Here is a 26,142-nt window from a genome sequence, read left to right on the forward strand (position 1 = left end):
GAAGGAGCCTGAGCTTGTGTGTGAGGTTGAGAGATAACAACTACAAATAGTTGGGCTCACCTCCACACACAGCATGGGCTCTGGAACCAGACTCCTGGAGAGGGGCTGGACTCTCTGTTTTTCAGGAGTTGTCCAGGGTGAGAGGTGTCGAGCGAGTGTGGTGACACTCACAAGTACCCCAGCTGAGTGTTGTTATTTTGGAGTTTTCTCCAGAGAACCAGAGGGCTGCCTGTATGAAACTTCATGTTGCAGAGAGAAATCTGGCTGGTGTTTGTGCAGATGCACCAAACTGCAGTTCAGAGTATCCAGCTTTCTTATAGACTCTGACTGGGATCCTGGAAAAGGTTCCTGCTGGAGACTCTTTACTTCTGCTGGGGGACTTCAATGCTCACATGGGCAATGATGGAGAAACCTGGAGGGGTGTGATTGGGAGGAATGGACCCCTTGATCTGAACCCGAGTGGTGTTTTGTTACTGGACTTCTGTGCTGGTCATGGATTGTCCATAACAAACACCTTGTTCAAGCACAAGGGTGTTCATAAGTACATGTGGTAGCAGAACACCCTAGGTCAAAGGTCAATGATGGGTGAAGAGAGGGGTGGAGCTGTCAACTCATCCTCACCTGGTGATGAGTAGGGTCAGATGGTGGGGTAAGCCATGGAGCCGACCAGGAAGACCTAAACGTGCCATGAGGGTTTTCTGGGAACGTTTGGTGGAAGAGCCTCTCTGGTCTTCAACTCTCACTTCTGAAGAAACTTCTTCCAGAACCCATGGAAGGTCGGGGACACGGAAGCAGAGTGGTCCATGTTCAAGTCCTCCATTGGTGACGCAGCTGCTTTGACTTTGGCCAGAGGTTGTCTATACTTGTTCTGATGGCAATCCAAGAACCCGCTGGTGGACTCCAGTGGTAAGGCAAGCTGTCAGGTTGAAGAGGGGGGCCTTTTGGTTTGTTTGGTTGGCACAGAGGTCTCCAGAATCAGCCGACAGGTATTGGCAGGTGAGAAGGACTGCAGCCTCAGTGGTGGCTGAGGCAAAAACTGTTGGGCTGTCATGGTTGACACGTTTATACAACATTGCATGGAAGTCCGGGACAGTACCTCTGGATTGGCAAACTGGGGTGGTTGTCTACATCTTTAACAAGAGGGGCGGAGAGTGTGTTCCAATTATAGAGGAATCACACTTCTCAGCTTTCGATTGAAAGCCCATCAGGGTGCAAGAGAGGAGACTTTGACCGTTTGTCGAACCTCAGATTCAGCAGGAGCAAGGTAGATTCCATCCTGGTCGTGGAACAGTGGACCAGATCTTTACTTCACAAGGATATTAGAGGGGTCTCAAGAGTACCGGTGTTTTGTGGAGTTGGAAAAGGCGCAAGAGTGGGTCCCTCGGGGTATTCTATGGGGAGGTGCTGTGGGAATATGGCATACTGGATTCACAACAATGTGCGACCTGGTCTCTATATGACCAAAGTGTACTTTGGTCATATAGCGACCGGACACAGCTCCTATTCTTGGCATTACATCAAACCTGTTTCTGTTGGGTGTTGGACTCCATCAGTGCTGCCCCTTGTCTCCACTCCTGTTGGAGTATCTTGGGGTCTTGTTCAAGAGTGGGGGTAAATTGGAGCATGAGATTGATAGACAGATTGGGGCGGTGTCTGATGTTTTATGGACAATGTTTTTTGGAAACTCTTAATTTGTGCTCCTATCCTGGATGAGAAGCTCAATTATCCAGGAGGGACTCAGAGTAGAGCCACTGCTTCTTTGCATCGAAGGAAGTCAACTGTGGCGGTGGTGGGGGGAGAGAGTTTGGCGGCCATCATTCCTTTTCAGTTGGGTCTGTCTGCTCTACCGTTGGTGGGTTGGGGTCCGGTGCCTGGGCGGGGGGTGGTGCCTCTCCCCGGGGCTCAGGTGTGCGTGGCCCCCCATGCCCCGGCCTCTTCCTCCAGGTTTGTGGGGCCCGCCTGTCTCCCCTCTGCTCCTAGGCTGCCCCTGCCACTCCGGGGTCTCATCCTGCACCTTCCCTGGTTCGGGGACCTCCTGGGGCAGCAGTGCTACGCTTGGGGAGCACTGCTGGCTGCGCTGGGGAGTCTGGCTGTCGGGGGGCCTTGTGCTCTTCCTGGCCCTGGGGTCGTGCCTCACCTCTTGTCTGGGGGCCCTCGTGTGGCTCGGTGGTCCCTACCTTGTGCTTTGGATTCGGTTGCGGTGGCTCCTTTGCTTCCTGTCCTTGCCGCCGATCGCTCCTGCCCTCGGGGGATGTGGCCCGGGTGGCATGGTTCTGGGGCTCCCCCTATTGGTGGGCCCATGTCAGCGCCCTGTGTGCTTCCCTCGGGTTTGGGGCGGCTCCCTGCGACCCTGTGTGTGTGTGTGGGGGGGGGGTGTTGTCGCAGGGGTGCGTTCTGGCGCCATGAGGCCGCTGCCCTGTTGGTTTTCTGTGCTGCCCGGTGGCTCTGGGGGCTGCCTTTCCTGGCCCCCCGTGCCCTTCCGTTGCCCCTTTTCTCCTGGCTCCCCCGGGGCCCTGCGTCCTGGACCCACTTCCGTCGTTGCTCGCGGCCGGCTGCGTGGCTTCTGACGTGCCGGAGTGGTCCATGTCATATGGTAAGGTTCTGTACTCTTGTCTTGGTCCAACACACCAGCCACAGTAGTGATCGGATATTTAGCTGTGATCTGGGTCTCTGTGTGTGGATGGTCGCGTGTTTGTGGCCGTCACCACATTTCGGTTTTTGGGTCTACTTAAGAGGATTAACACTACGGTGTTCTGGAGTAGGGTATGGATGCTCACTAATTAGACAACAGACTGTTGCTGTCACTGTTTGTTCATGTGTGGTTGTTTGTCATGGTATGTTGTATGGTTGGGGCTCCGTCTCCTCGGTGTCTCACGTCACAGTTATTGTCTTCACCACTTGTCTCTCGTTCTTGTCTGTCTTTGTGTTGTTTTGGTGGTCGGCCCTTCCTGATAGAAGCTGTCGGTTGGCTTTGAGTAGGATGTTGTAGGCTGATTGGGAAGGGCGGATGGGGGTCACAAACACACCACATTCACTCATGCACTACATACCTTCTGTCTTGCAAGAATAAATTGCATATATGCATATTAATCTTCATAAATGGTTCTGCCAGTGTGGCAATTACCATTACTATATATGCAGACACGGGAAAAAAAAAAGAAAAGAAAGAAGTCAACTGAGGTGGTTCGGGCACCTGGTGAGGATGCCCCCTGGTTGTTTCCCTAAGGAGGTTTTCCAGTCACGTCCTACCGGGAGGAGGGTCTGGAGAAGACCCAGGACCTGCTGGAGAGATTATATTTCCCAGCTGGCTTGGGAACACCATGGGTTCCCCCGGGAAGTGTTACAGGACTTGGCTGAGGATAGGGAAGTGTGGGGTGAGCTCAGGGCTGGACTGGGGAAATTTTTCAGGCTGGGCATTTTTAACCAAGACCAGGCCACCACCAGGTATCGAAGGGGAAAAAAATTAAGCCTGCTGTGACAGTGTTTTTTTTTTTTTGGTCCCTTAACTGATCAATGTGCACCAGGAGACACATACATTTTAACACTATAAGAAGCATTATGAAAAGTTCTCCCGAAATACAGTTATCATAGGCTTATCAAAAGTATGATCTCTTGACAGTAGGTCACATTACTTTTTAGACATAATAAGCCGTCATTTCATTCAGCCTTGTTACTTAAATTTAGAAATAGAAATTATATAAAAACATTTGTTATAGAAATACTGTAGGCTATACTATAAATAATATATCATTACTTGTGTGATACAATTCATCATATAAAGCAAGAAATGACTGGATGACTGGACCAATGACTGGATACAAAGGTTGAACTTTTGAAGCTGCAATACACAAAAAGCCCACAAGATGGAGACAGTTGTCTATCTCACTACAAGCTACAAAGTAACATCAAGGATTTCTTTTATTACCAATTTGTGTTGCTAATCAACTTAGAGAATGACTGTCAATTTAAAGTAAAATGTTAGGTATGTGAAATTATGCCAGGACTTTAGACAGGACATTTTAGACAGGGACGCCATTATACCACGTCACTGCACCGCAGACTGTGCAAAACCGCATACTTTGTATGACCGACGCACGACCGTCACACAAATAGAATAAAGAATAAAGAAACAACCTGGCGGCAACAGCATGGTAGCTAGCCATGCACACCATTTGCACAGGTTACATTGCTAGGCTAGGTTACATGACTGGCGGAGTTAGCACGAACGAAAATAATATCCAACCTTAATTCATATCTGAGTGACCCAGTTAGACAGCATTTTACTTCGGACCAGAAGATCAGAATGTCTCTCTCACACACATATGTCTGATTTATGAACAAGTTAGGTTGCTGTTCATCAATTAATAGCTGAAGTTAACCTTCACTTACCGTCATGGCCGTAGTGGTCCCCGCCTTGTCCACCTGTTGAACTTCTTCTCCGCCACTTGCTGAGGCTGCCTGCCGCAGATGTGGATGCTCCGCGTCCACGCAAAGCAAACATGTCTGTTATTTTAAGACATTTTGCAGCATCTGCCTGAAGGGCTACTCTCTTCTGATCCCTGGCTCTTTCAGCGCCACCTTTCCTCTTCTTGCCACCATCCATATCGCTCTGTCCGGCACTGGCGCACTGTGTAGCCCAACCGAGGCCCGAGATGGAGGGGTAATTGGCCTGACCCTCACCTCATTGGTCCAGGCCACAATCAATCATGACTAAAGGGCCGATCTACCAGTTTATGCACCAATAGGAGGGTTTATATACCGGTATCCAGTGTTGCCACAGTTACTTTGAAAAAGTAATCCAATTACTGATTACTCCTTGAAAAAGTAACTTAGTTACTTTACTGATTACTCAATTGTAAAAGTAACTAAGTTAGATTACTAGTTACTTTTTTAGTTACTTTCCCCAGCTGCCGACAACAACTCACTGCCACCTCAACATGACAATGATACCTGTTTTGCCAAAACTCACTTTATAGTCACCCTTTCTTGACTTCAATGAAAATAAATACTTGTTTTATTAAAAGTAAAATAAAGACCTCTTTCTTGACCTCATATTTAACTGTTGACAGGACTGTAACAGTAAAACTTGTAATTTCTAACCTACATTGTTAATAAATGTAACTATTAAATTCTTTCTAACATTTTTCTAACATTTAAATTTTCTCTAAACATTTTACTTGTCGAAATTATTATTATTTTAAGTAATATTAGTAGTTGTAGTAAAAAAGGCTTCAAAACTGGACCTTTAATCTAGGGGTGTTGTAGGGGGGGGGGCACGTCCCTGCCCCACGCCCCCATTCCATCTGGATTCACCCCTGCTTTGGCGTTTGAGCACAAAGAATGGATAACTTTTATTTATGCAGGAAACATGACCAGATTTACAAGTAAGAAAGTTTTATTGTGTTTTCACATCATGTGGTCCTCAATTAATGACTTCCCTCATTTGTCTTCATGCTAATATAATATAATACAATAGAAACTGAGTTGATGGCTTCCCTCACTTGTCTCCATACATGCTTTTTGGCTGTATGAGGACAGAAGAATGGTTTTTCTATGACGGCTTTGTGTGCGAGTGTTTACCTGTTGCAGGGCTCGCTGGATGTCGATGCCCTGTCCCCAGGGAGCCGGGGGGTTGGCGAGACACTCCCCTGCATTGCCACGGCGAGAGATGTCAATCCGCTGCCGCCGCATGTTTTGGAAGGCCGTTGCCATGATGCTCACACCGTCATAGGTCAGAGCTCCTGTGTACTGATCAATCACACATCAGTTTGCTAAATTTATTTATTTTTTCTGTGTCTGAGCAGAAAAATGTCAACCAACAACAACAAACAAATGCTGATGTGACGGTCAGGGGACAGACAGTCAGTTAAAAGACATCAATCTATCGATCAATCAATCAGTCAATCAATCAGTTAATCAGTAGGTCACCACACCAATGTCTTCTATACATCTGAGGACAGTGTGTCGCTGGACGTATTGAAGTGATGGACGGTTTGGACACATCAACATGTCAAACAGGTTTTAACTCGGTTAAAATGGTTAATAATCTCAAATTAGGTCATTCAATAGAGCACAAACTTCCACCAAGTCCCTTTTTTTAAACACTGAAAAAACAGGATTTCATTTATTTATGAATTTGTCTTTGAGATTCTTTTGAGACATTATTTTTAATCCAGATTAGACCCCATATTTTCTACAAGTTTTAGTCAATATTAATTCTAGTAATGTGTCTGAATTTGCATTTTTTAATGAATATATATATTTTTTTTAAATGTCCAATTTTATTGTGGGCAGCCTGAGGGACACCTGTGCAATAATCATGCTGTCAAATCAGCATCTTGATGTGTCACACCTGTGAGGTGGGACGGATTATCTCGGAAAAGGAGAAGTGCTCACTAACACAGATTTAGACAGATATGTGAACAATATTTGAGAGAAACAAGCCTTTTGTGTATATAGAAAATGTTTTAAATATTTGAGTTCAGCTCATAAAAAATGGGAGCAAAAACAAAAGTATTGTGTTTATATTTTTGTTCAGTGTGTAATATAATACAGTGAGACAAATAAGTATTTGATCCAATAGAAAAACAGACCTTAAAGTGGATATGATACCTAAAAATGTAGGTAAAACTGATATAAATATCAAAATATACATACAGTATAGTATCACATGCTCACAGGGGGTCGTTTTGACCGTTGGGGTTTTACATAATTATTGTATGGCCTTGCCTTACAATATAAAGCGCCTTGGGGCAACTGTTTGTTGTGATTTGGCGCTATATAAAAAAATTGATTGATTGATTGATAGTAAGTTGAAAGTGGTTTTAATTATTATCAATGAGAAATAAAGTTTGTACAGTTTCTCAAAAGTGTGTTTCTTGGAAAGTGCACTGGCAGCGTTCCATCAGCGGTCACGTGATGCCGTGACGTCACAGCGTGTAGAGTCCCGTCTTTGTCTGTTAGATTAACAACAGGAACAGATAGACCTCAGCATGGACAGTGATGAGATCAAGAACTTTTCTGACTCCTCTTCAAGTGTGGATTATTTCTGACTCGGATCCTGAGGATGTCGCAGCAGTGATTAGACCCTACAGATCGGAGCCGTATCTTTCGGACGAACATTCAAACCAGGACAGCGAAAATAATGCCAACAGTGGCAAGAGACGTGCCAATTCTGATGGATTTTGAAAGGCTGCAGAATACAGAATAGTAAGGGAGGCTTTGATTTTTGTTGCTGCTGTTTATAACACTATAATTATAGCATTTTTGATTCTAGCGTCTGTTTACTGCCTTTGTTATTTTTCTGGAGCTGCGATAGTGTGGCTACTACTTGCGGACCACTGTCATTACCTTCGGGTTTTTGCCATTTTCGAGTGCCTTCCGTGTTTAGTTACATTATTTTCACGAAAGAATAGGAAATAAACGGCGAAAGTTTCGAAAAAGATCACCAAAAACAACAGTGAACATGCTGCCGCCGTGTTTACTACGTATTGCACTGATATTTTTACAAGTTCCTTGACCATTTCAAGATTATTGTGAACATATTATTTGGGGTTGACATTTTAGATGTTCCTGTGAGCGGTGAGAATATGGAGACGGTAGAGGAAAGTGTCTGCTGTCGGGACCAAATGCGGGTGTGTGAGTGGAGCAAGCGGCAGCCGGACATTTCGTGCATCACAGACCGCGGCTTTCGATCAATCTGCCTGGACTTGAAAAGGCTAAAACCTTTTGCCCTTGTGTTTGTGCAATATGCTCCGACACACTGGTCAGGCACATCGACAAACAAGTCCCTGAGAGCTGTGTTTAATCAAAATTTCTGCTGCTAAAAAAAGTGTAAACAATGGCCGCCAAGCGTGCAAGCCAATATGGTCTGCACGCAGTGACGTATTTCAGGCTTGGTGCTCAGCAGGAAGCTGGTCACGGGGCGTGGAGATTTTTCAGTGGTGGGACATTCAAATGTTGTATATAACGGGAGAACCATGTCTGGCCAGGCCACTCCAGGACCTTGAAATGCTTCTTACAGAGCCCCTCCTTAGTTGCCCTGGCTGTGTGTTTGGGATCAGTGTCATGCTGAAGACTCAGCCATGACCCATCTTTAATGCTCTTACTGAGGGAAGTAGGTTGTTTGCCAAAATCTTGCAATACATGACCCCATCCATCCTCCCTTCAATATGGTGCAGTCGTCCTGTCCCCTTTGCAGAAGAGCACCCCCAGAGTATGATGTTTCCACCCCCATGCTTCATGGTTGGGATGGTTTTCTTGGGGTTGTTCTCATCCTCTAAACATGGTCAGTGGAGTTGATTCCAAAAAGCTCTATTTTGGTCTCATCTGACCACATGACCTTCTTCCATGCCTCCTCTGGATCATCTAGATGGTCACTGGTGAACTTCAAACAGGCCTGGACATGTGCTGGCTTGAGCAGGGGGACTTTGCTGCCCTGCAGGATTTTACACCATGACAGCATCATGTGTTACTAATGTAATCTTTGTGACTGTGGTCCCAGCTCTCTTCAGGTCATTGACCAGGTCCTCCTGTGTAGTTCTGAGCTTTCTCAGAATCATCCTTATCCCACAAAGTGAGATCTTGCATGGAATCCCAGACTGAGGGAGATTGACAGTCATCATGTGTTTCTTCCACTTTCTAATAAATAATCATAATCGTTGTTGTCTTCTACCAAGCTGCTTGCCTGTTGTCCTGTAGTCCATCCCAGCCTTGTACAGGTCTACAGTTTTGTCCCTGGTGTCCTTAGACAGCTCTTTGGTCTTGGCTATGGTGGACAGGTTGGAGTGTGATTGATTAAGTGTGTGAACAGGTGTCTTTTATACAGGCAACAAGTTCAAACAGGTGCAATTAATACAGGTAAAGAGTGCAGAATAAGAGGACTTCTTAAAGAAAAATTAACAGGTCTGTGAGAGCCAGAATTCTTGTTGGTTGGTAGGTGTTCATATACTTATTTCATGCAATAAAATGCAAATTAAGTATTTAAAAATCATACAATGTGATTTTCTGAATTTTTTTTAGATTCTGTCTCTCACAGTTGAAATAAACCTATGATAAAAATTACAGACCTCAACATTCTTTGTGGAAAACCTGCAAAACTGACAGTGGATCAAATACTTATTTGCCTCACTGTATAATATGATATAATATAAATTGAATTGAAGGCTTCCCTCACTTGTCTCCATGATAATTATCCGGGTCATGCTGAGCCTAAGGTCGGTTCTTTAGGTTTACAGGAATCTTGCACAGAATGTTGGTTCCCTCATCAAACACGATGGGCCTCATGTATCAACGTGCGTACGGCGATATTTGAGCGTATATGGGGTGTACGCCAAAACGGCTGCGCCACTTGGCATTTATCAATGTGGTCGTTGGTGTACGCTGCGCTGAAAATATACACCAGGTCGAGAGGTGGCGTAAATTATACACCAAAATGAACCAGCGCTGGAATCCACATAAAAATGAATATGATCAACATGATAAACAGTGCCATCATACAAATCAATGCATATGTTACATAAATAACACTTTCCTGATTATACTACATAATAATTAATACAAATCCCGCTTTTGCGGGATTGCTGGTCTATCGAGCACGATCCGTGGCCACAGCACTGACTGCAAAGAAAGCACTGCTCGCCTTTTTCTCCAGACTTCGAGCCTGGAGCCAGAGCAGCGCTGAGCTTAACTTTATGTGGTGTGATCGTTTTAGACAATGAAATTGATAATTACAACTGTAGTGTTCTCATTCCCTTCGCCCGTGCTGCAACCAGGGTGTGTCGTCTCCATTCGTTTGTCACAATAAAATAAATAAAGAAATACATTTTAAGAATAAAGAAATCTGGAAAAAATAAGGCATGTCTTATTAATTGAGTGAGCAAATATCCACATGTCAATAATTATTGACATGTGAAAAGAGAATACAGTGGTCCCTCGCTATAACGCGGTTCACATTTCGCGGCCCCGCCGTTTCGCGGAGTTTTTAGTCCAATTTTGCATGCTTTTTTTTTTTTACAGTGTTCTGTGTTCTGCGTGTCTGTTTATAAGAATCTTCTCACCCAGAAGAAAAAAAAGCGCCAACAACTACTCATAACTGTGTTTGTCACTCGGAAACAGACACCTGCAGCCAGGTGTGAGTGGACAAAGGTGCGGCGTCAGGACGAAGAGGCACGATCTGTGAAATACTGGTCAGTCACTATTAATCATTTCTTATGTGTCCAACCTCGTACGCTGATCGTTAAAATTAAATTAGTTAGTTCTAAAAGCCATCATAATTATTTATAGGAAAACGTTCTATTTTTATTTCTCAAACAAATGTTTGGGCCTGAAAACAGGTTGGTCTTATTTTTCTACTAAGGTTTGAACTTTGAGAGTGTTTACACACAAGAGAAAAGTGAGAAAATGTTCATGCCTGATTGAGTAAAGTGTATAAAGTGGTTTTACAGGGTTTTTACAGCTTTAAAACGTCTATAATAATTGTAAAAAATAACGCTGACTACTTTGCAGACTTCGCTTATTGCGGGCTATTTTTAGAACATAACTCCCGCGATAAACGAGGGACCACTGTAACACTTTTTTGATTATACTACAAAACAATTGATACGACGGCCGCTTTTGTCGCTCTATTGGCACACATCGTGATTGGTGGAGTTCTTTTTCTTTGCCGTCTTCCTGGCTTCCATGTCGTAAAATGAGGGTGTGTCTGAATATTTATGGGCGTGTTTATTATAATTACGATTGTTTTCACCCGCCGCATTTATCAAGGTCACGTCAGGCGTACGCCGGAAATGGGCAGGTGCGCACTGCTTGATACATGTCACGGCAACTTTGGTGTACTTCAAATTTACACCGTAAATTTACGCCACAAGTGCGCAATTTTGATACATGAGGCCCAATGTGAAGTTTTAAAGTTTGACCTCGGTCTTGATCAGTGATGGTGACTGACCCATCTGAGGTTTGTCCTCTGCTCTCTCTGGCAAATTTCTGTGCTCTGACTGTGTGTGTTTGTACCCTGAGCCTCCTGTGGGTCAGCTTCAGGTCTTTGCTGTCAAACTCCATCCACTCCTGGTTGATCTTCAGCGTATCTGGATCAGACCAGTTCACCAACTGGAAACCAGTTACATTTGGTGCCAGTTTCTGAAACTCAGTGAAGTTCAGGTCCAGGAAGCCCTGACAGACAAACAGACGACATAATCAGTGGTGTTCTGCCGTCAACGATGAACTAAAAGCAACAACAAACAACAACAAAATAACTCAAAGAGTTCATCTTAGTGGAGCAGATAAATGGACTGCATTTATATAGCACTTTTCCATCTGCATCAGATGCACAAAGAGCTTTACAGTAATGCCTCACATTCACCCCAATCTGAGGGTGCTGCCATACAAGGTACTCACTACACATTGGAAGCAACTACCGGATTAAAGACCTTGCTCAAGGGCCCTTAGTGATTTTGCGGTCAGGCTGGGATTTGAACCGAGGATCCTCTGGTCACAAGCCCAACGATTAACCAATAGACCATCACCTCCCCCTAATGGCAGAAAAGCAAATTGTGGGAAAATTGTGCTTTTGTTGGTACCAGCACCGACACGCGCGTGGTGATTATCGTTAAGGGGGGGGGGGGGGGGCTGGAGCCGATCCCAGCAGTCACAGAATAATCAACATTCTGAGGTAGAATTATGAACAGTGTTTAGATGAAGAAAACAATCAGAATTTAAACCCATCAGGAACTGAAGGAGAAGATTCCGTGAATCTTGGAGGGACGGACAATGGATGTTTCACTGTGTCGAGGTTAAAAAAAGGAAAAAAAAAAAAAGACTGAACAAAAAGTCGATAAAATCAGCTGAAGGAGTTTGAATTCATCCACAAATAAGGCGGAGCTCACCAGATTGGCCAGGATGTAGTGATAGTTCTTCAAGCTTCTCCTCTGAGCCGCGATCTGAAAGACAGAATGAAAGAATGAGTGAATGGATGAATGAATAAGATGCTGATTACATTGTCCTCAACCTCTCTAATGACGATCAGACTCATTCATCTCCAGATGTTCTCCAAACAGCTGCTGAGGAGACTCTCGTCCCATCAGGCAGCAATAATCATCTTCAGAAGAAAGGACAGACAGGAAGACGAGGACTGATGGCAGAGGACAGGAAGAGAGTCCCGCCCCTCAGTGAACGCTCACCAACACAGCTGGATGCTGCAGGACAAACCGCAGAGGAGATAAGCCCCCCCCCCCCCCCCCCCCCCCGCCTCACCAGTCATGGAAGATATGAACATTTGAACAGGAAGACGCTGCTCAAAATGATGTCCTGGTCCTCCTCAGTGTGACTGGAACCCCGAACTTTAGGAACAAAATGTCCAAAGTTATAAAACAGCAAAACAGAATGCTGTCATACAGCGACATGTCCATGATTGAGCTACAGTAAATCGTCACTTTTACAGCTGGTTTCTTGAGATAAGACAATAGACGGACACGTAGCCTGCATCGTCCCTCACTGGGCTCAAACTGAGTCCCCAGATGGGAGGAAGGCACTCAAACCACAAGGCTAAATCTCATAAGCTCTAGTGTCTGTCTCCACAATGTCCTTTAGTATTGGGGAGTGACGTTTTCTTCACTGCACAGCACCACCTGCTGGCCATCCTGACTGATACAGGAACATTTTCTTAGACTTCATTTCTATCAGTGTTTAAGAAATACAAACAGTATGGTACTGTGTGGTAAATGTGTCTGGAGAAAGCAGCTCTCAAAAACTGAGTGTCCGTGCATGAAGGAGGCTGGTGAAGGAAGCCACCAAGACACCCAGACAACTCCCTCAGAGTTATCTGGGACTGGCAGCTCCTGTGTGTTATGTCTCCAGTTAGACAGCTTCATGGTGGAACACAGAAGGATTTTCTTAAAACGGCAACATTAAATTTCAGGTATAGTTTGCCAGAAGGCACATGGGAGACTCGAGCTGAGAACTGGTTTGTTTTCACATTTTTTAAAGCTTCTATGTGTGTTTAAGTGTGATTCACTTGTATTTCACAAACCCATCACCAGCTGATCTCTTCACACTGACAGAAAAAAAAGAAAAACGGATTTTTAAAGGATGGCAGCTGACTGGACAGTTTGGCTTCCCTCAAATCTGCCGGCTCGTTTCATCTCTTACGGTCTCGTTTTCATGTCCTAATTAAATTCACAGGGTTCTTTCCTCACTATCTGCCAGTTTTTCCACCAAATATATATTCTTTAGGAGCAGATTAAAAAACAAAGTTTTAATACCAGAGTTTTGACCTTTTTGAGTGACAGTTCAAGAAACAGCTGCCAATGAAGAGCCAATAAAAAAACAAAGCGGCAAAAAATGAAAAGCATCTAGGTTAATGTGTTTGCTTTGAGCTCTCCACAGTGCACAAATCACCAGATATTATCACATCCTGACGTGAAGCTAAGCTTGTTAATGACTGAGCCGTCAATCTGACAATCGCACAGATTTCTAAAAGACTGTGGTGGAGCTTCTCAGCAGATGTGAAGACGTGCTTCACAAAGCAGATGGATGCAGGAAAAGAGCAAAATAAAAAATACATTGACAAAAGCTTAGTCAACAGGATGCTACACATTTAGCATGAGATACATACAAACCATAAGAAAATGACCTGAAAGCATCAGTCATCATGTCCCAGGGTTCTTGAAATGGGGCAATATCTCCACTTTGTGGACAATTACTGCAGGTACAATTGAATTTCAGGTACAGTTCTAGTCCATGTGTGCATGTGTGTGTGTGTGTGTGTGTGTGTGTGTGTGTGTGTGTGTGTGTGTGTGTGTGTGTGTGTGTGTGTGTGTGTGTGTGTGTGTGTGTGTGTGTGTGTGTTTAGATATATCCTTCCCCCGGTGAAGGTGGTATGTGTGTTCCTCAAACTTGGGTCCTCCACCAGAGGTCTGGGAGTTTGAGGTTCAGTGCAGTAGCTTAACTGTTCCTAGGACTTCAGTCTTCTGGACAGACACCTCTAATGTTGTGCTGCAATCTGCTGGGGGTTACAGTTTCTAGTGCTCCTATTACCAGTAGGACCACTTTGGACTTTACCTTCCACATCTGCTCCAAATGCTTCTTCAGCCCTTGGTAGTTCTTGATTTTCTCATGCTCCTTCTTTCTGATGTTGCTGTCAGCTTGGAGTGACACATTGATCACAAATGTGGTCTTGTCAACCACCACTATGTCTGGTTGGTTGAGCAGCAGCTGCTTGTCTGTTTAGAATTTGTCCCACAGGACCTCAGCCCTGTTGTTCTTAACCACCTTCAGTTGCGTCTCCCATCGGGACTCGGGGACTTCTAATCCTTATGCGGCACAGATGTTCCTGTACACAGTTCCCGAGATTTGGTTGTGCCGCTCAGTGTACGCTGTCCCAGCTTTCATCTTGTATCCTGCTACTATGTGCTGGACTGTCTCTGGGGCACATTTGCACAGCCTGCAACTTGGGTCCTGTTGGCTGTGGTGGACTCCTGCCTCTATGGATCTGGTGCTTAGGACTTGTTCTTGTGCTGCCATGATCAGAGCCTCTGTGCTGTCCTTTAGATCAGCCTTTTCTAGCCACTGGTAGGTCTTCTTAGTGTCAGCCACTTCCTCTATCGGTTGATGGCACATTCCATGGATAGGCTTGGTCCTCCATGATATCTCCTCCTCCTGTTCCTTATCAGTGTCTGTCTTCAGCTGTCTGACGCATAGCAGCTGATCTCGGCGGTCTCATCCTTGATTGTGGCTCTGACCCTCACTAATCCTCGCCCTCTCTCCTTGCATTGCTCATAGAGTCTCAGGGTGCTGGACTTTGGGTGGAAACCTCCGTGGACTGTGAGGAGTTTTTGTGTCTTGACATCAGTGACATCCAGCTCTTCTGTGGCCAGCTTATTATCCAGCTGGGTATCTGATGACTGGTAGGATGTATGCATTGATGGCGCAGATCTTATTCCTGCCACTGAGCTGTCTTCTCAGCACCTCTCTTACCTTCTGGAGGTATTTGATTGTGGCTGACCTTCTTGCATCTTCATCATGGTTCCCACTGACTTGTGGGATTCCCAGGTACTTGTACCTGTCCTGTATGTCCACTATCCTGCCTTCTGCCACCTCCACGCCCTCAGTCTGAATCACCTTCCCTCTCTTTGCCACCATTCAGCCACACTTATCCAATCTAAATAACATCCCGATATCCTGACTGTAGATCCTGGTGAGGTGGATCAGTGAGTCAATGTCTCACTCACTCTTGGCATACAGCTTGATGTCATCCATGTACAGGAGGTGGCTGATGGTTACTCCACTCCTGAATTCATATCCATAGCCGCTCTTTGTGATGAGCTGGCTGAGGGGGTTGAGGCTGGCTGCCTGGGCAGCCAGCCCCCCATGCTACTCCTCCAACCTACCTCAAAATCATGAGCAAGACACAAATAAATAAACCTTACCGGCTTGGACATCACCCAGGTTAACAAGGTCCATGTTATTTGTTGAGGAACCAGGACACACTGAGGGGATATTGACTACTGGAACAAGATGCATATGGACAAGGACTTAGTCTTTTTCAGTCATCATATAGTCACAGTCGACTAGAGGTGTTGTTTTTATGCTGATGTCAGTCTGGTTTAGTGATCACAGGTTAGTGGATGTCATTAACTGATGGTGGTTTACTGATGTACTGAGCGTTTACCAGATTGAGGATGGAGTTGAGCCGGTCGAGCTCACAGTCGATGATGATCTGATAGTCCTTCTTGTAGTCGAGGTCACTCAGCAGCTTGATGAAGGCTGATTCTGTCAGCGTGTCCAAGTTAACAGACGTCACCTGCCAGCTCCGCTCTGCAGCCGTGTCCAAGATCCTCTGCAAAACCGCCAGACCTGAGAGAGAAGCACCAGATCATCCACTCCTCAGACAAATCATTTAACATATCATTACTGTGTTTTCCTTTTGTGTCAGCACTGTCACAGTGACCTGTAGGGGGCAGGTGACTCGTGGTGATGTCACATGTACTCTGTGTTTATTATAAATGCTCTCTGTGTTACAAAATTAACACAATACTAACAAAACCTCAGGCACCCCGTGACCCTTGGTACCCCCATGAGGGGGGCTCAGACCTCAAGTTGGATTCAAGGCATTAAGGTGTATTCTTTGTGTCCAGGATGGTAACTGCATCATGTCCCTGTGAAGCAGCGACTCAGTTTTTGGCACAGTGCTTGTCCACTGGAGTACCTCAGGGGTTTGTGCTTGGACCCCTCCTTTTCTTTCTACACATCATCACGCTGGATGCATTCATCCTGTCACACGACTTCTCTTGTCATCGTTACACTGATGCACTCAGCTCCTCCTAACATGGTGAAGATGGTCAGTCCTCCGTCCACAGAACACCACCTGGCAGGTGTCACGGTGGGAAAACAGCTTCAAGGTGACATTCAGCTGGATGCTGATCCTTAAAATACTGAGAGGCGGATTTGAAGAAACAGCAAAACTCAAACTGAATGTCAAGCACTATTTATTTCTTCATTTAATTTAACGTGATGCTTTCTGGCAGCCCTGGGCTGGACTTTACTTGGGTTGAACTTCAAAAAGCATCTTTCAGACTTATGATGGTTTTATTTTGGTTTGTGTCTCCGAGAAACAGACTGAATAATTATGTGTGATGAGATGTCATAATTTAAAAAAAAAACTCAGCTGATGAGGATTATCTGGGAGGATGTGTTGGACACTTTCTCTGAGGTCTCGTCCTCTAATCCAATATTAAAAGAGAGGAAGAAGACCTGAGTCAGCCTGTGGATGAGCCGTCAGCAGAAACCACCATCACACCTCAGAGGGCTGAGTCAGGGAACAGACAAACTACAGACGCCCAGAGACCACGACACACCAACAAACACACACCCACAAATACTTTAACACATCTCTCTCTCTGTCTGTCTCCCCGTCTGTCTGTCTGTCTGTCTCTCTCTCTCTCTCTCTCTCTGTCTGTCTGTCTCCCTGTCTGTCTCTCTCTGTCTGTGTGTCTGTGTCGGTCTCTCTCTCTCCGTCTCCCTGTCCCTCTCTCTCTCTGTCTGTCTGTCCGTCTGTCTCTCTCTCTGTCTGTCTGTGTCTGTCTCTCTCTCTGTCTCCCTGTCCCTCTCTCTCTGTCTGTCTGTCTGTGTCTGTCTCTCTCTCTGTCTCCCTGTCTGTCTGTCTATGTCTGTCTCTCTCTCTGTCTGTCTGTCTGTGTCTGTCTCTCTCTCTCTCTGTCTCCCTGTCTGTCTCTCTCTGTCTGTCTGTCTATGTCTCTTTCTGTCTGTCTGTCTGTCTGTCTGTGTCTGTCTCTCTCTCTCTGTCTCACTGTCTGTCTCTTTCTGTCTGTCTGTCTGTCTGTGTCTGTCTCTCTCTCTCTCTGTCTCACTGTCTCTCTTTCTGTCTGTCTGTCTGTGTCTGTCTGTCTCTTTCTGTCTGTCTGTCTCTCTCTCTCCCTCTCGCTGTCTGTCTCCCTGTCCGTGTCTCTCTCTGTCTGTCTCTCTCTGTTTGTCTGTCTGTCTGTTGCCATGATTCAGTTCGTGACCTGCAACATTACAGAAAGCCTTTTGTCTGATTGACAGTAAACTTTATCGGTTTGAACAAAGAAAAAAAATGACAGTGACAGACACCATAATGACCTTTTCTACCAGATCTTTGTGATGTCATAGAGTGAAAATACCAAGGAAAGAAATAAAAGAAACCCAGTGTCTATTTTAAAAGAGGTTTATGAAATTTAAAAAAGGGAAACCAGGGTACAGGTATGAATAAGGACCAAAACCTTGAATGAATGAAGGAATTAATTAATTTTGAACACATAAATAATAGAAAAGAAAAAAATATAATTTAATAAGAAAATAAAAAAGACATACACAAAAATAATACCAATTAACAATTACAATTTAATTGAATTATTATAAAGTAAATGTTTGAAAAGGAGCCGAACTGAACTGTAGTCCAGCAAAGAACTTTGGTGGTATCATGTTTATAAAGAAATAAAGATTTGTGATCACAGTCAAAACATTATAAAGGTCATCAATAAAGAGGTCAGGTGAGGTCATGTCTTGGAACACACCACCACAGACCCGTGAGCCGGATCATGGCCACAGAAATGCACCACATGTCCAGAATGTTGGAGTTGATGTTCCCTCACAGTGTCAGTGATCCTCCTCATCATGAAGGAACCATTCACTGAACACAAAGTCATTCCAGCAGGACCCATGGATCCTCCAAAAAGACCCGTACTGAAGACATCTGGCCTTAGGTCCCTGGTTAGCATCTAACTTTTACAACCATACAGTAAGACAGGAAGTACCAGGACCCGAAAAACAAATGGACCTTTGTTCCCCTGCAGTTATCAGCATGGCCACACACCTCTGTCCCGTGACTTCTTGACAGTCCTCCTAGCTGTCTCTCAATCCCAAAGACCAAGATCTCACAAACATGAATGTCACTGCTGAAATCAGTGAATACCTTTACAATGGAGAGGTGACCAAAGGCTTATGACCAGAGGAGGGGGTTCAAACCCCGACAGACCATAAAATCAATAAGGACCCTTGGGCAAGGACCTTAAGTATACGGTGTCGAGTTGTGGAAGAATTCCCACCTTCCGGTCTGGTCACTAGCTGTGTCCATGTCTGCTAATGCTTCAGCCAGATTTTGCACAAACTCCCATGAAACAGTCTGATCTTCAAGTCTTTCTACATTTAATCTTTGACACTGAGAAGGTTGCAGCCTGTAAAACTTCAAATGAAAGCTTCGGGAAACTACAACATGTCTGTTGTAAGAGATCACAATCTGGTCACTTCTATCGACTCTATAGTCCTGCAAAACTCTACAGCATCTTCCACCATGGACATGATCAATTTCCTCAGTAACACCATCAGTATTATAATACCACATCACGCGGTGCTGCTCTGGACGATGAAGCCAGGATCCACCAACCCGTAGGCCCTGGGCATTGAGGTGTGTTTTTACCATGGCTACCAGATCCATGAGGACCAACACAGTCCTTCTGGCCAACCCTGTCAGTGTCAGTGGTGGCTCTGAAATCACCAGTGACCAGCATAGTGTCTCCTTGGGGGCAGCCAGTGATCACTAACATTAACAAATCTCCCTCAGCAAGACATGAGTCACTGTGGTTGGTGTGTAGACTGAGATAACATCTAAAAACTCAGTCTCATAATGCACTCATTGAGAGCACAGGCATCGAACACCATCAGAAGGAGTTGGTCAACCTCAGCAGCTGCCACTGCTTCAGCGCACTGATTGGAGAGATCAGACCAGAATAAAGTTTATCTCATCACTTCAAATTCTCCAAACCTCAAAGAACAAAGAAATTGCAATGTGAAGTTGTCTGTGGTCTCTTGACAGCAATGGAGGATGGTCATATGGTGGACACTTGGAACAGGATGAAGAGGACAAGATCCTCATTACTTTCTTGTGGTTTAATCTTTTCCAGACATGAGGTTCCAAATGCACAGCTTGTACAAACAGCTCTGGTTTTTAGAAGACTTTGCTGAGGTGGATAGCAGAGGTCAGTACACGAGTAAGCAGTCCAGAAAAAGCAGCAATACAAAAAACATCAGACAAATTGCATGGTCAACGCAGGAACAGGGCTGGAATGAAGGCACAAGGCACAACAAACTGGTGAGAGACAAACACACAGTGACCTTAGATAATCCCAAGAAATAATCAGCAAATCAGAAACAGGTGTGCATGGAAAGCACCAGAACAAGGGCGTGGCCAGAGAGAGAGAAACACCCACAACCAAAAACCAACAGAAAGACAAGAGAAACAGACACAGACAGACCCAAGCAGAAAACCCAGCAAGAGAATAAACAAACCAAAACCAATGAAATACGAAAACTAGCCAACAGAACAAAAAACACAATAAATCAAAAGACCAAACAAAAACTCAAACCCTGCATATTACTGTGGACACATGGACACATGATAACCAGTTATCAGGCCAGAGGTGCCACCATGCACCCAAAATCTGACTTACAGGTGAGTCCAAATTCTATTACTCCATCCTCGGCACAAAAGTAATTCCTGCTAAATTGTCCCCTGAAAAGTTGTCATCTCCCATTGATTCCGTTTCTGATGCTAACTTGATTTTGTCCTCTCTTGCCAGGTCCCTACACCTGACACTGTTTAAGCTCTCACGCCCTCTGGTGGTGCGTGCTGTTGATGGCCATTAATTGGGTTGTATTACTCACCATACTAAGTCCGATTCTATGACAGTGTCAAAGAACCACTCTGAATTAATCACTTTTCACATATTTGACAATATGACTCATCCGCTTATTCTGGGGCACCCCTGGTTACAACAACACAGTCCAAACTTTAATTGGTCTAAGGGAGAAATTGTGTTTTGGGGTTCAGCTTGCAAAAGGTCCTGCCTGACTAAATTTGTTCATTCTCAGCCGGATTCTAACATGGATCTCGCAGGGGTTTAGCACTCGTATTTAGCAAGAGCAAGGCTAAATCATTACCGCCCCACCAAGAATATGACTGCACCTTCAAGCTTCTCCCTGGGGTTTGTAATCACAGAGAGAGAGAGATTAAGATGGACCCTGATAAGGTGGCCGCTGTGCGTGACTGGTTTGTTCCCTCCTCACGGATATGAGGTTAACAGTTATGCTGCCGTGTTTAGTGGAACAACAACCTTATTTATCACTGCGGCGACGCATCAACTCCTCAACTATGACTGAACTCGAAGGTAGACCGTCTGATATCTTAGCTTCATGTTTGGAAAATGCCCAATCAGTAGACAGTCTATAATTAATTATTTATTTCATTTATATAGCACCAAATAACAACAAAGTTGCCTCAAGATGCTTCACACAAGTCAGGTCTAACCTTACCAACATTCTTGTGGATAGTTTAAACGACAGATAGTTCAAAACGACATGATTGCGCCACCTTTATTAAAACCGCGCTCCCCCAAAACACAGTCACCTTGGTTCAATGATTACCTGCGTGACCTCAAGCAGAAGGCTAGAGGTCTAGAATGGAAATGGCGTAGTTCAAAATTAGAAGTATTCCACCTTGCGTGGCGTGATGCTATCTTAGACTATAAGCATGCATTATTGGCTACAAAGTGGACCTATTACTCTGATTTGATCAACAAAAACAAGCATAACACAAAGTTCTTATTCGACACGGTGGCAACACTTATTCATGGACAACCACCTGTAGTTCGCTCCCCTTTTACAGCACAAGGTTTTTTTGGATTACTTCAAGAAGAAAATAGAAGACATTAGGTTAAACATATCCCAGCATGCTTTAACCCAGCCACTACACCCTACTATTGAGGTGAGCGCCATTACTGAGGTATTACCTAGATTTACAGAATTTGATAGTATCTCAGCTTGGGACTCCGGCAAGGATGGTCACATTCCTCCCCTCTCCGCTCCTCCTTTCTGCTCTCTATCTCTGCTCCGACCTTCAAAGTCCCAGCTTCACCAGACTGTGGATTCGTCAAATTATGATTTGGATTAACTATGGAATTGATCAGCTGGTCTCTCAACACCATTGACACCATTTGTTTTCGACAAGGAGATCAGGGTTTGGGGACCCTGCGTGCCCTGATGGAACCTACCCAGCGGGCTTTGTTCTCGATGCCTGAGAGAATGGAGTGTGACATGTGGTTCCACTCTCTGTGGAAAACGTTGAGGATTCATTCGTATTCGCTTTTGTGGTGGGAGGTTTGGTGCTGATTGGTTTGTGCGCTGCCCTGACCAACAGGAATATTAGCAAGACAGGTGCTTCCAGAATTTTGTCCCCTCATCAGTCCATCATAATTAATGAGTTGGGCAATGCTGTGTAATCTCAGACTGCATGAACTCTTGAACTCAAACACAAAATGGATTCAATCTCGGAGCAAATCACTGCATTGCAAAGGAATGTACTGCTGAGGACCAGAAAATATTCTTCAGAAATTTGGACTCTCGCCGGTCAGGGGTGCAGTAAATAGAATTCTGTATCTCTCCACCAGACATCAACATGGCAGCCTTATCGGCTCCTGAAGGCCAAATTCCCTGCTCTTCCCCCAGAAGAATCTACAGGCTTGGTGAAGGAATTCAGCTCCCCCTTCACATCCCCCCCCCCCCCCCCACCAGCCTGCTGTTGCCTAGCAACATCAGACTTTACACACACATGAACAAAAACTGACAGAAATTTAACTCATCTGCACACGACGCATGTCTCCCTCAATCCATCCCTATTACCCCCCTCCCCCCTTTCTTTAACTTCTGGATCTGTTCCTAAATGTTTCAAATCTGCAGTGATTAAACCATTACTTAAGAAACCTAATCTTGACCCTAGTGTATTGAAATGTATTGTATTGGCCGATATCAAATCTATCACTTTGCTCTAAAATTCTGGAAAAAGTGGTTTCACAGCAGCTAGTGGACTATCTTACTGAGAATAATCTTTCTGAGCCACTGGAATCTGCTTTTAGAAAATATCACTCCACAGAGACGGCTCTCACTAAAGTGGTGAATGATCTTCTGCTTGCAATGGATTTGGACACCACGACGGTTCTGGTGCTGTTAGATCTCAGTGCTGTGTTTGATACAGTGAATCATCATATTCTACTTGATAGGTTGGAGAATCATTTTGGGATTACTGGGAGTGCCCTTGCATGGTTGAAGTCATACCTGACCAGTCGTTCTCACTGTGTTTTGTAAAGTAACACTACCTCTAACCTTAGTGACATGAAATTTGGGGTTCCACATGGGTCCGTCTTAGGCCCCCTGCTTTTCTCCTTTTATATAGCACCCCTTGAGCACATATTGTGGCATTTTGGGGTTACCTTTCACTGCTATGCTGATGATACTCAGTTATACATGCCGATAACTACTTGTAATCTCATCCACAAAAAATCCTTAGATGTTTGCCTTGCATTAGTGAGAAGTTGGATGTCTAGCAATTTCCTACTTTTAAACTCTGATAGACTGAAATGATGGTCCCTGGTCCAGTGAGACATCAACATCAATTTGACCAGCTAATGCTTAGCTTAGGCTCATGTGTCAACATCACACTGACAAAGTGAGTTAATTTTTGATCCTACATTGTCCTTTGACCTCCACATTAGAGATATTACAAGGACTGGTTTCTTCCACCTGCGAAATATAGCGAAGATTTATCCCATCCTGTCTCTGGCTGATGCTGAGACCCTGATTCATGTGTTTGTCTTTTCTAGATTGGACTACTGCAATGTTCTATTTTGTGGTTTTCTGCAGTCCAGCATTAGGGGTCACCAACTGGTTCAAAATGCTGCTGCCAGATGTTTGACAGGAAGCAGAAACTTTGACCACATTACACCCATTTTGGCATCTCTTCACTGGCTTCCTGTCAATGTGAGATCAGATTTTAAGGTTCTGCTTCTAACCTATAAAATTGTTCATGGACTGGCACCTGCCTACCAAGCTGACCTACTTAAACCCTACGTACCAGCCTGAGCTCTGCGTTCTCAGGGTGCAGGACTACTTTGTGTCCCTAGGGTGAATAAAAAGTCTGCGGCTCACAGAGCTTTCTCTTATCGTGCCCCTGTTCTGTGGAATGATCTTCCTGCATCAATAAAACAGTCAGATTCTGTGAAGACTTTCAAGTCCAAACTTAAGACGCACTTATTTTCCCTTTCGTATGGCTAGCATACTGGTATAGTATGTTACTATGCTTTTTACTCTTTTAATTCATTTTATTAGTAAACGGAGCATGCTGCGGCCTCAACTTTATCTAAATTCTGAGTCTTTTAGTGAAGCTTAGGGCTCGTGGCCAGCGATCACCTTAGTACGAGGGCAGTCAATAAAGTATAGGTCCTTTTTATTTTTTTCCAAAACTACATGGATTTCATTCATATGTTTTTACGTCAGACATGCTTGAACCCTCGTGCGCATGCGTGAGTTTCTCCACGCCTGTCGGTGACGTCATCCGCCTGTGAGCACTCCTTGTGGGAGGAGTCGTCCAGCCCCTCGTCGGAATTCCTTTGTCTGAGAAGTTGCTGAGAGACTGGCGCTTTGTTTGATCAAAATTTTTTCTAAACCTGTAAGGCACATCGAAGTGGACACGGTTCGAAAAATTAAGCTGGTGTTCGGTGAAAATTTTTACGGCTGATGAGAGATTTTGAGGTGATACTGTTGCTTTAAGGACTTCTCACGGAGCGGGACGTCGCGCAGCGCTCCCAGGCGCCGTCGTCAGCCTGTTTCAAGCTGAAAACCTCCACATTTCAGGCTCTATTGATCCAGGACGTCGTGAGAGAACAGAGAAGTTTCAGAAGAAGTCAGTTTCAGCATTTTATCCGGATATTCCACTGTTAAAGGAGATTTTTTTAATGAAAGACGTGCGGACAGGTCCGCGCGTCGGGACGCAGGAAAAACACCTCCGTGTTGATAACCATTTGTAAAATCCAGGCGGCTTTTGATGGCTTTCAGTGGAGTGAGTATCTGAGAAATTGTTTAACAGTTGGGCATGTTCCAACTTGTCCTTAAGGCTTCCAACAGAGGTGTTTTTCCTGTGGCGGAGCATCGCGGCGGCTGCGAGCCGACGCTGCAATCCGTCCGCACGTCTTTCATTAAAAAATCTCCTTTAACAGTGGACTATCCGGATAAAGTGCTGACACCAACTTCTTTTGAAACTTCTCTGTTCTCTCACGACGTCCTGGATCAATAGAGCCTGAAATGTGGAGGTTTTCAGCTCGAAACAGGCTGACGACGGCGCCTGGGAGCGCTGCGCAATGTCCCGCTCCATGGGAAGTCCTTAAAGCAACAGTATCACCTCAAAATCTCTCATCAGCCGTTAAAATTTTCACCGAAAACCAGCTGAATTTTTCGAACCGTGTCCACTTCGATGTGCCTCACAGGTTTAGAAAAAATTTTGATCAAACAAAGCGCCAGTCTCTCAGCAACTTCTCAGACAAAGGAATTCCGACGAGGGGCTGGACGACTCCTCCCACAAGGAGTGCTCACAGGCGAATGATGTCACCGACAGGCGTTGAAAAACTCACGCATGCGCATGAGGGTTCAAGCATGTCTGACGTAAAAACATATGAATGAAATCCATATAGTTTTTGAAAAAATAAAAAGGACCTATACTTTATTGACAGACCTCATATATCTTCTGTTTTTCTTGATGTTTAATGCTGACAAATTATACTGTATTTGTTGTCGTTCTGGTGCCTGATTCTGTGTTTTCTCTCTGTTTGAGGTGCGGCTCCATTCAGAGATGGGTGTGGTGTCTACGTTTGCAACCCTCCTGTCTTGTGCACCGGCAAAATTTCCTGTATATTTGCTTTGTGAATTGTAACTCAGCCACATGGGGTGTGCAGCCAGTACATTCTGAGTGCCAGTCCCAAGCCCAGATAAATGAGGAGGGTTGCGTCAGGAAGGGCATCCGGCGTAAAACAAGCCAACCCAACTATGCAGACTAAGAATCGAATTTCCATACCGGTCCGGTCGCGGCCCGGGTTAACAACGTCTGCCACCGGTGCTGTTGCCCAACAGGGTGCCGGTGGAAATTAGGCTACTCCTGGGCGAAGACGACGAAGAAGAGGAGGAGAATGTTTCCACAAACAGCGGGAGAAGAAGAAAACTAGAAGGGTCGAAATGAGAGTGGGGACTTTGAATGTTGGTAGTATGACTGGTAAAGGGAGAGAGCTGGCTGATATGATGGAGAAGAGAAAGGTAAACATATTGTGTGTGCAAGAGACCAAGTGGAAGGGAAGTAAGAGCAGGAGCATCGGCGGTGGGTACAAGTTGTTGTACCATGGTGAGGACAGGAAGAGAAATGGTGTTGGGTAATTTTAAAGGAAGAGTATGTTAAAAGTGTGTTGGAGGTTAAGCGAGTGTCTGATAGGGTGATGAGTGTGAAGTTGGAAATTGAAGGGGTGATGATGAATATCATCAGTGCATATGCCCCACAGGTAGGTTGTGAGATGAAGGAGAAAGAAGACTTCTGGAGTGTGTTAGATGAGGTGGTGGAGAGTGTGCCCAAGCATGAAAGAGTGGTGACAGGAGCGGAGTTCAATGGGCTTGTTGGTGAAGGGAACAGAGGTGATGAGGAAGTAAGAGGACAGGAGAGGGGCAGAGAGTGGTGAGCTCTTATAATGTATCAGCGTCCATGCAAACTAAAGCGAACCTCCACAGATGCCCTCGGAAGTGATA

General features: G+C 44.9%; 1 protein-coding gene across 4 annotated transcripts in view; it reads right to left on the reverse strand.

The window, feature by feature from the left end:
* Positions 1–26,142, reverse strand: part of gria1b (glutamate receptor, ionotropic, AMPA 1b) — a 163,532-nt gene that overhangs the window by 86,098 nt on the left and 51,292 nt on the right. For all 4 annotated transcript variants that reach the window (XR_004562544.1, XM_034177629.1, XM_034177628.1 and 1 more), the window contains exons 4-7: positions 15,665–15,849; positions 11,883–11,936; positions 11,011–11,169; positions 5,581–5,748 (exon numbers count right to left, since the gene is read on the reverse strand). Coding sequence is in view for 3 of the 4 variants with exons in the window: in XM_034177629.1 (XP_034033520.1) it covers positions 5,581–5,748; positions 11,011–11,169; positions 11,883–11,936; positions 15,665–15,849 (566 nt within the window). In the remaining variant the exon portion in view is untranslated. The remainder of the gene's footprint in view (positions 1–5,580; positions 5,749–11,010; positions 11,170–11,882; positions 11,937–15,664; positions 15,850–26,142) is intronic.

Source organism: Thalassophryne amazonica, chromosome 9 (genome assembly GCF_902500255.1).
Source record: "Thalassophryne amazonica chromosome 9, fThaAma1.1, whole genome shotgun sequence".
NCBI lineage: Eukaryota > Metazoa > Chordata > Actinopteri > Batrachoidiformes > Batrachoididae > Thalassophryne > Thalassophryne amazonica.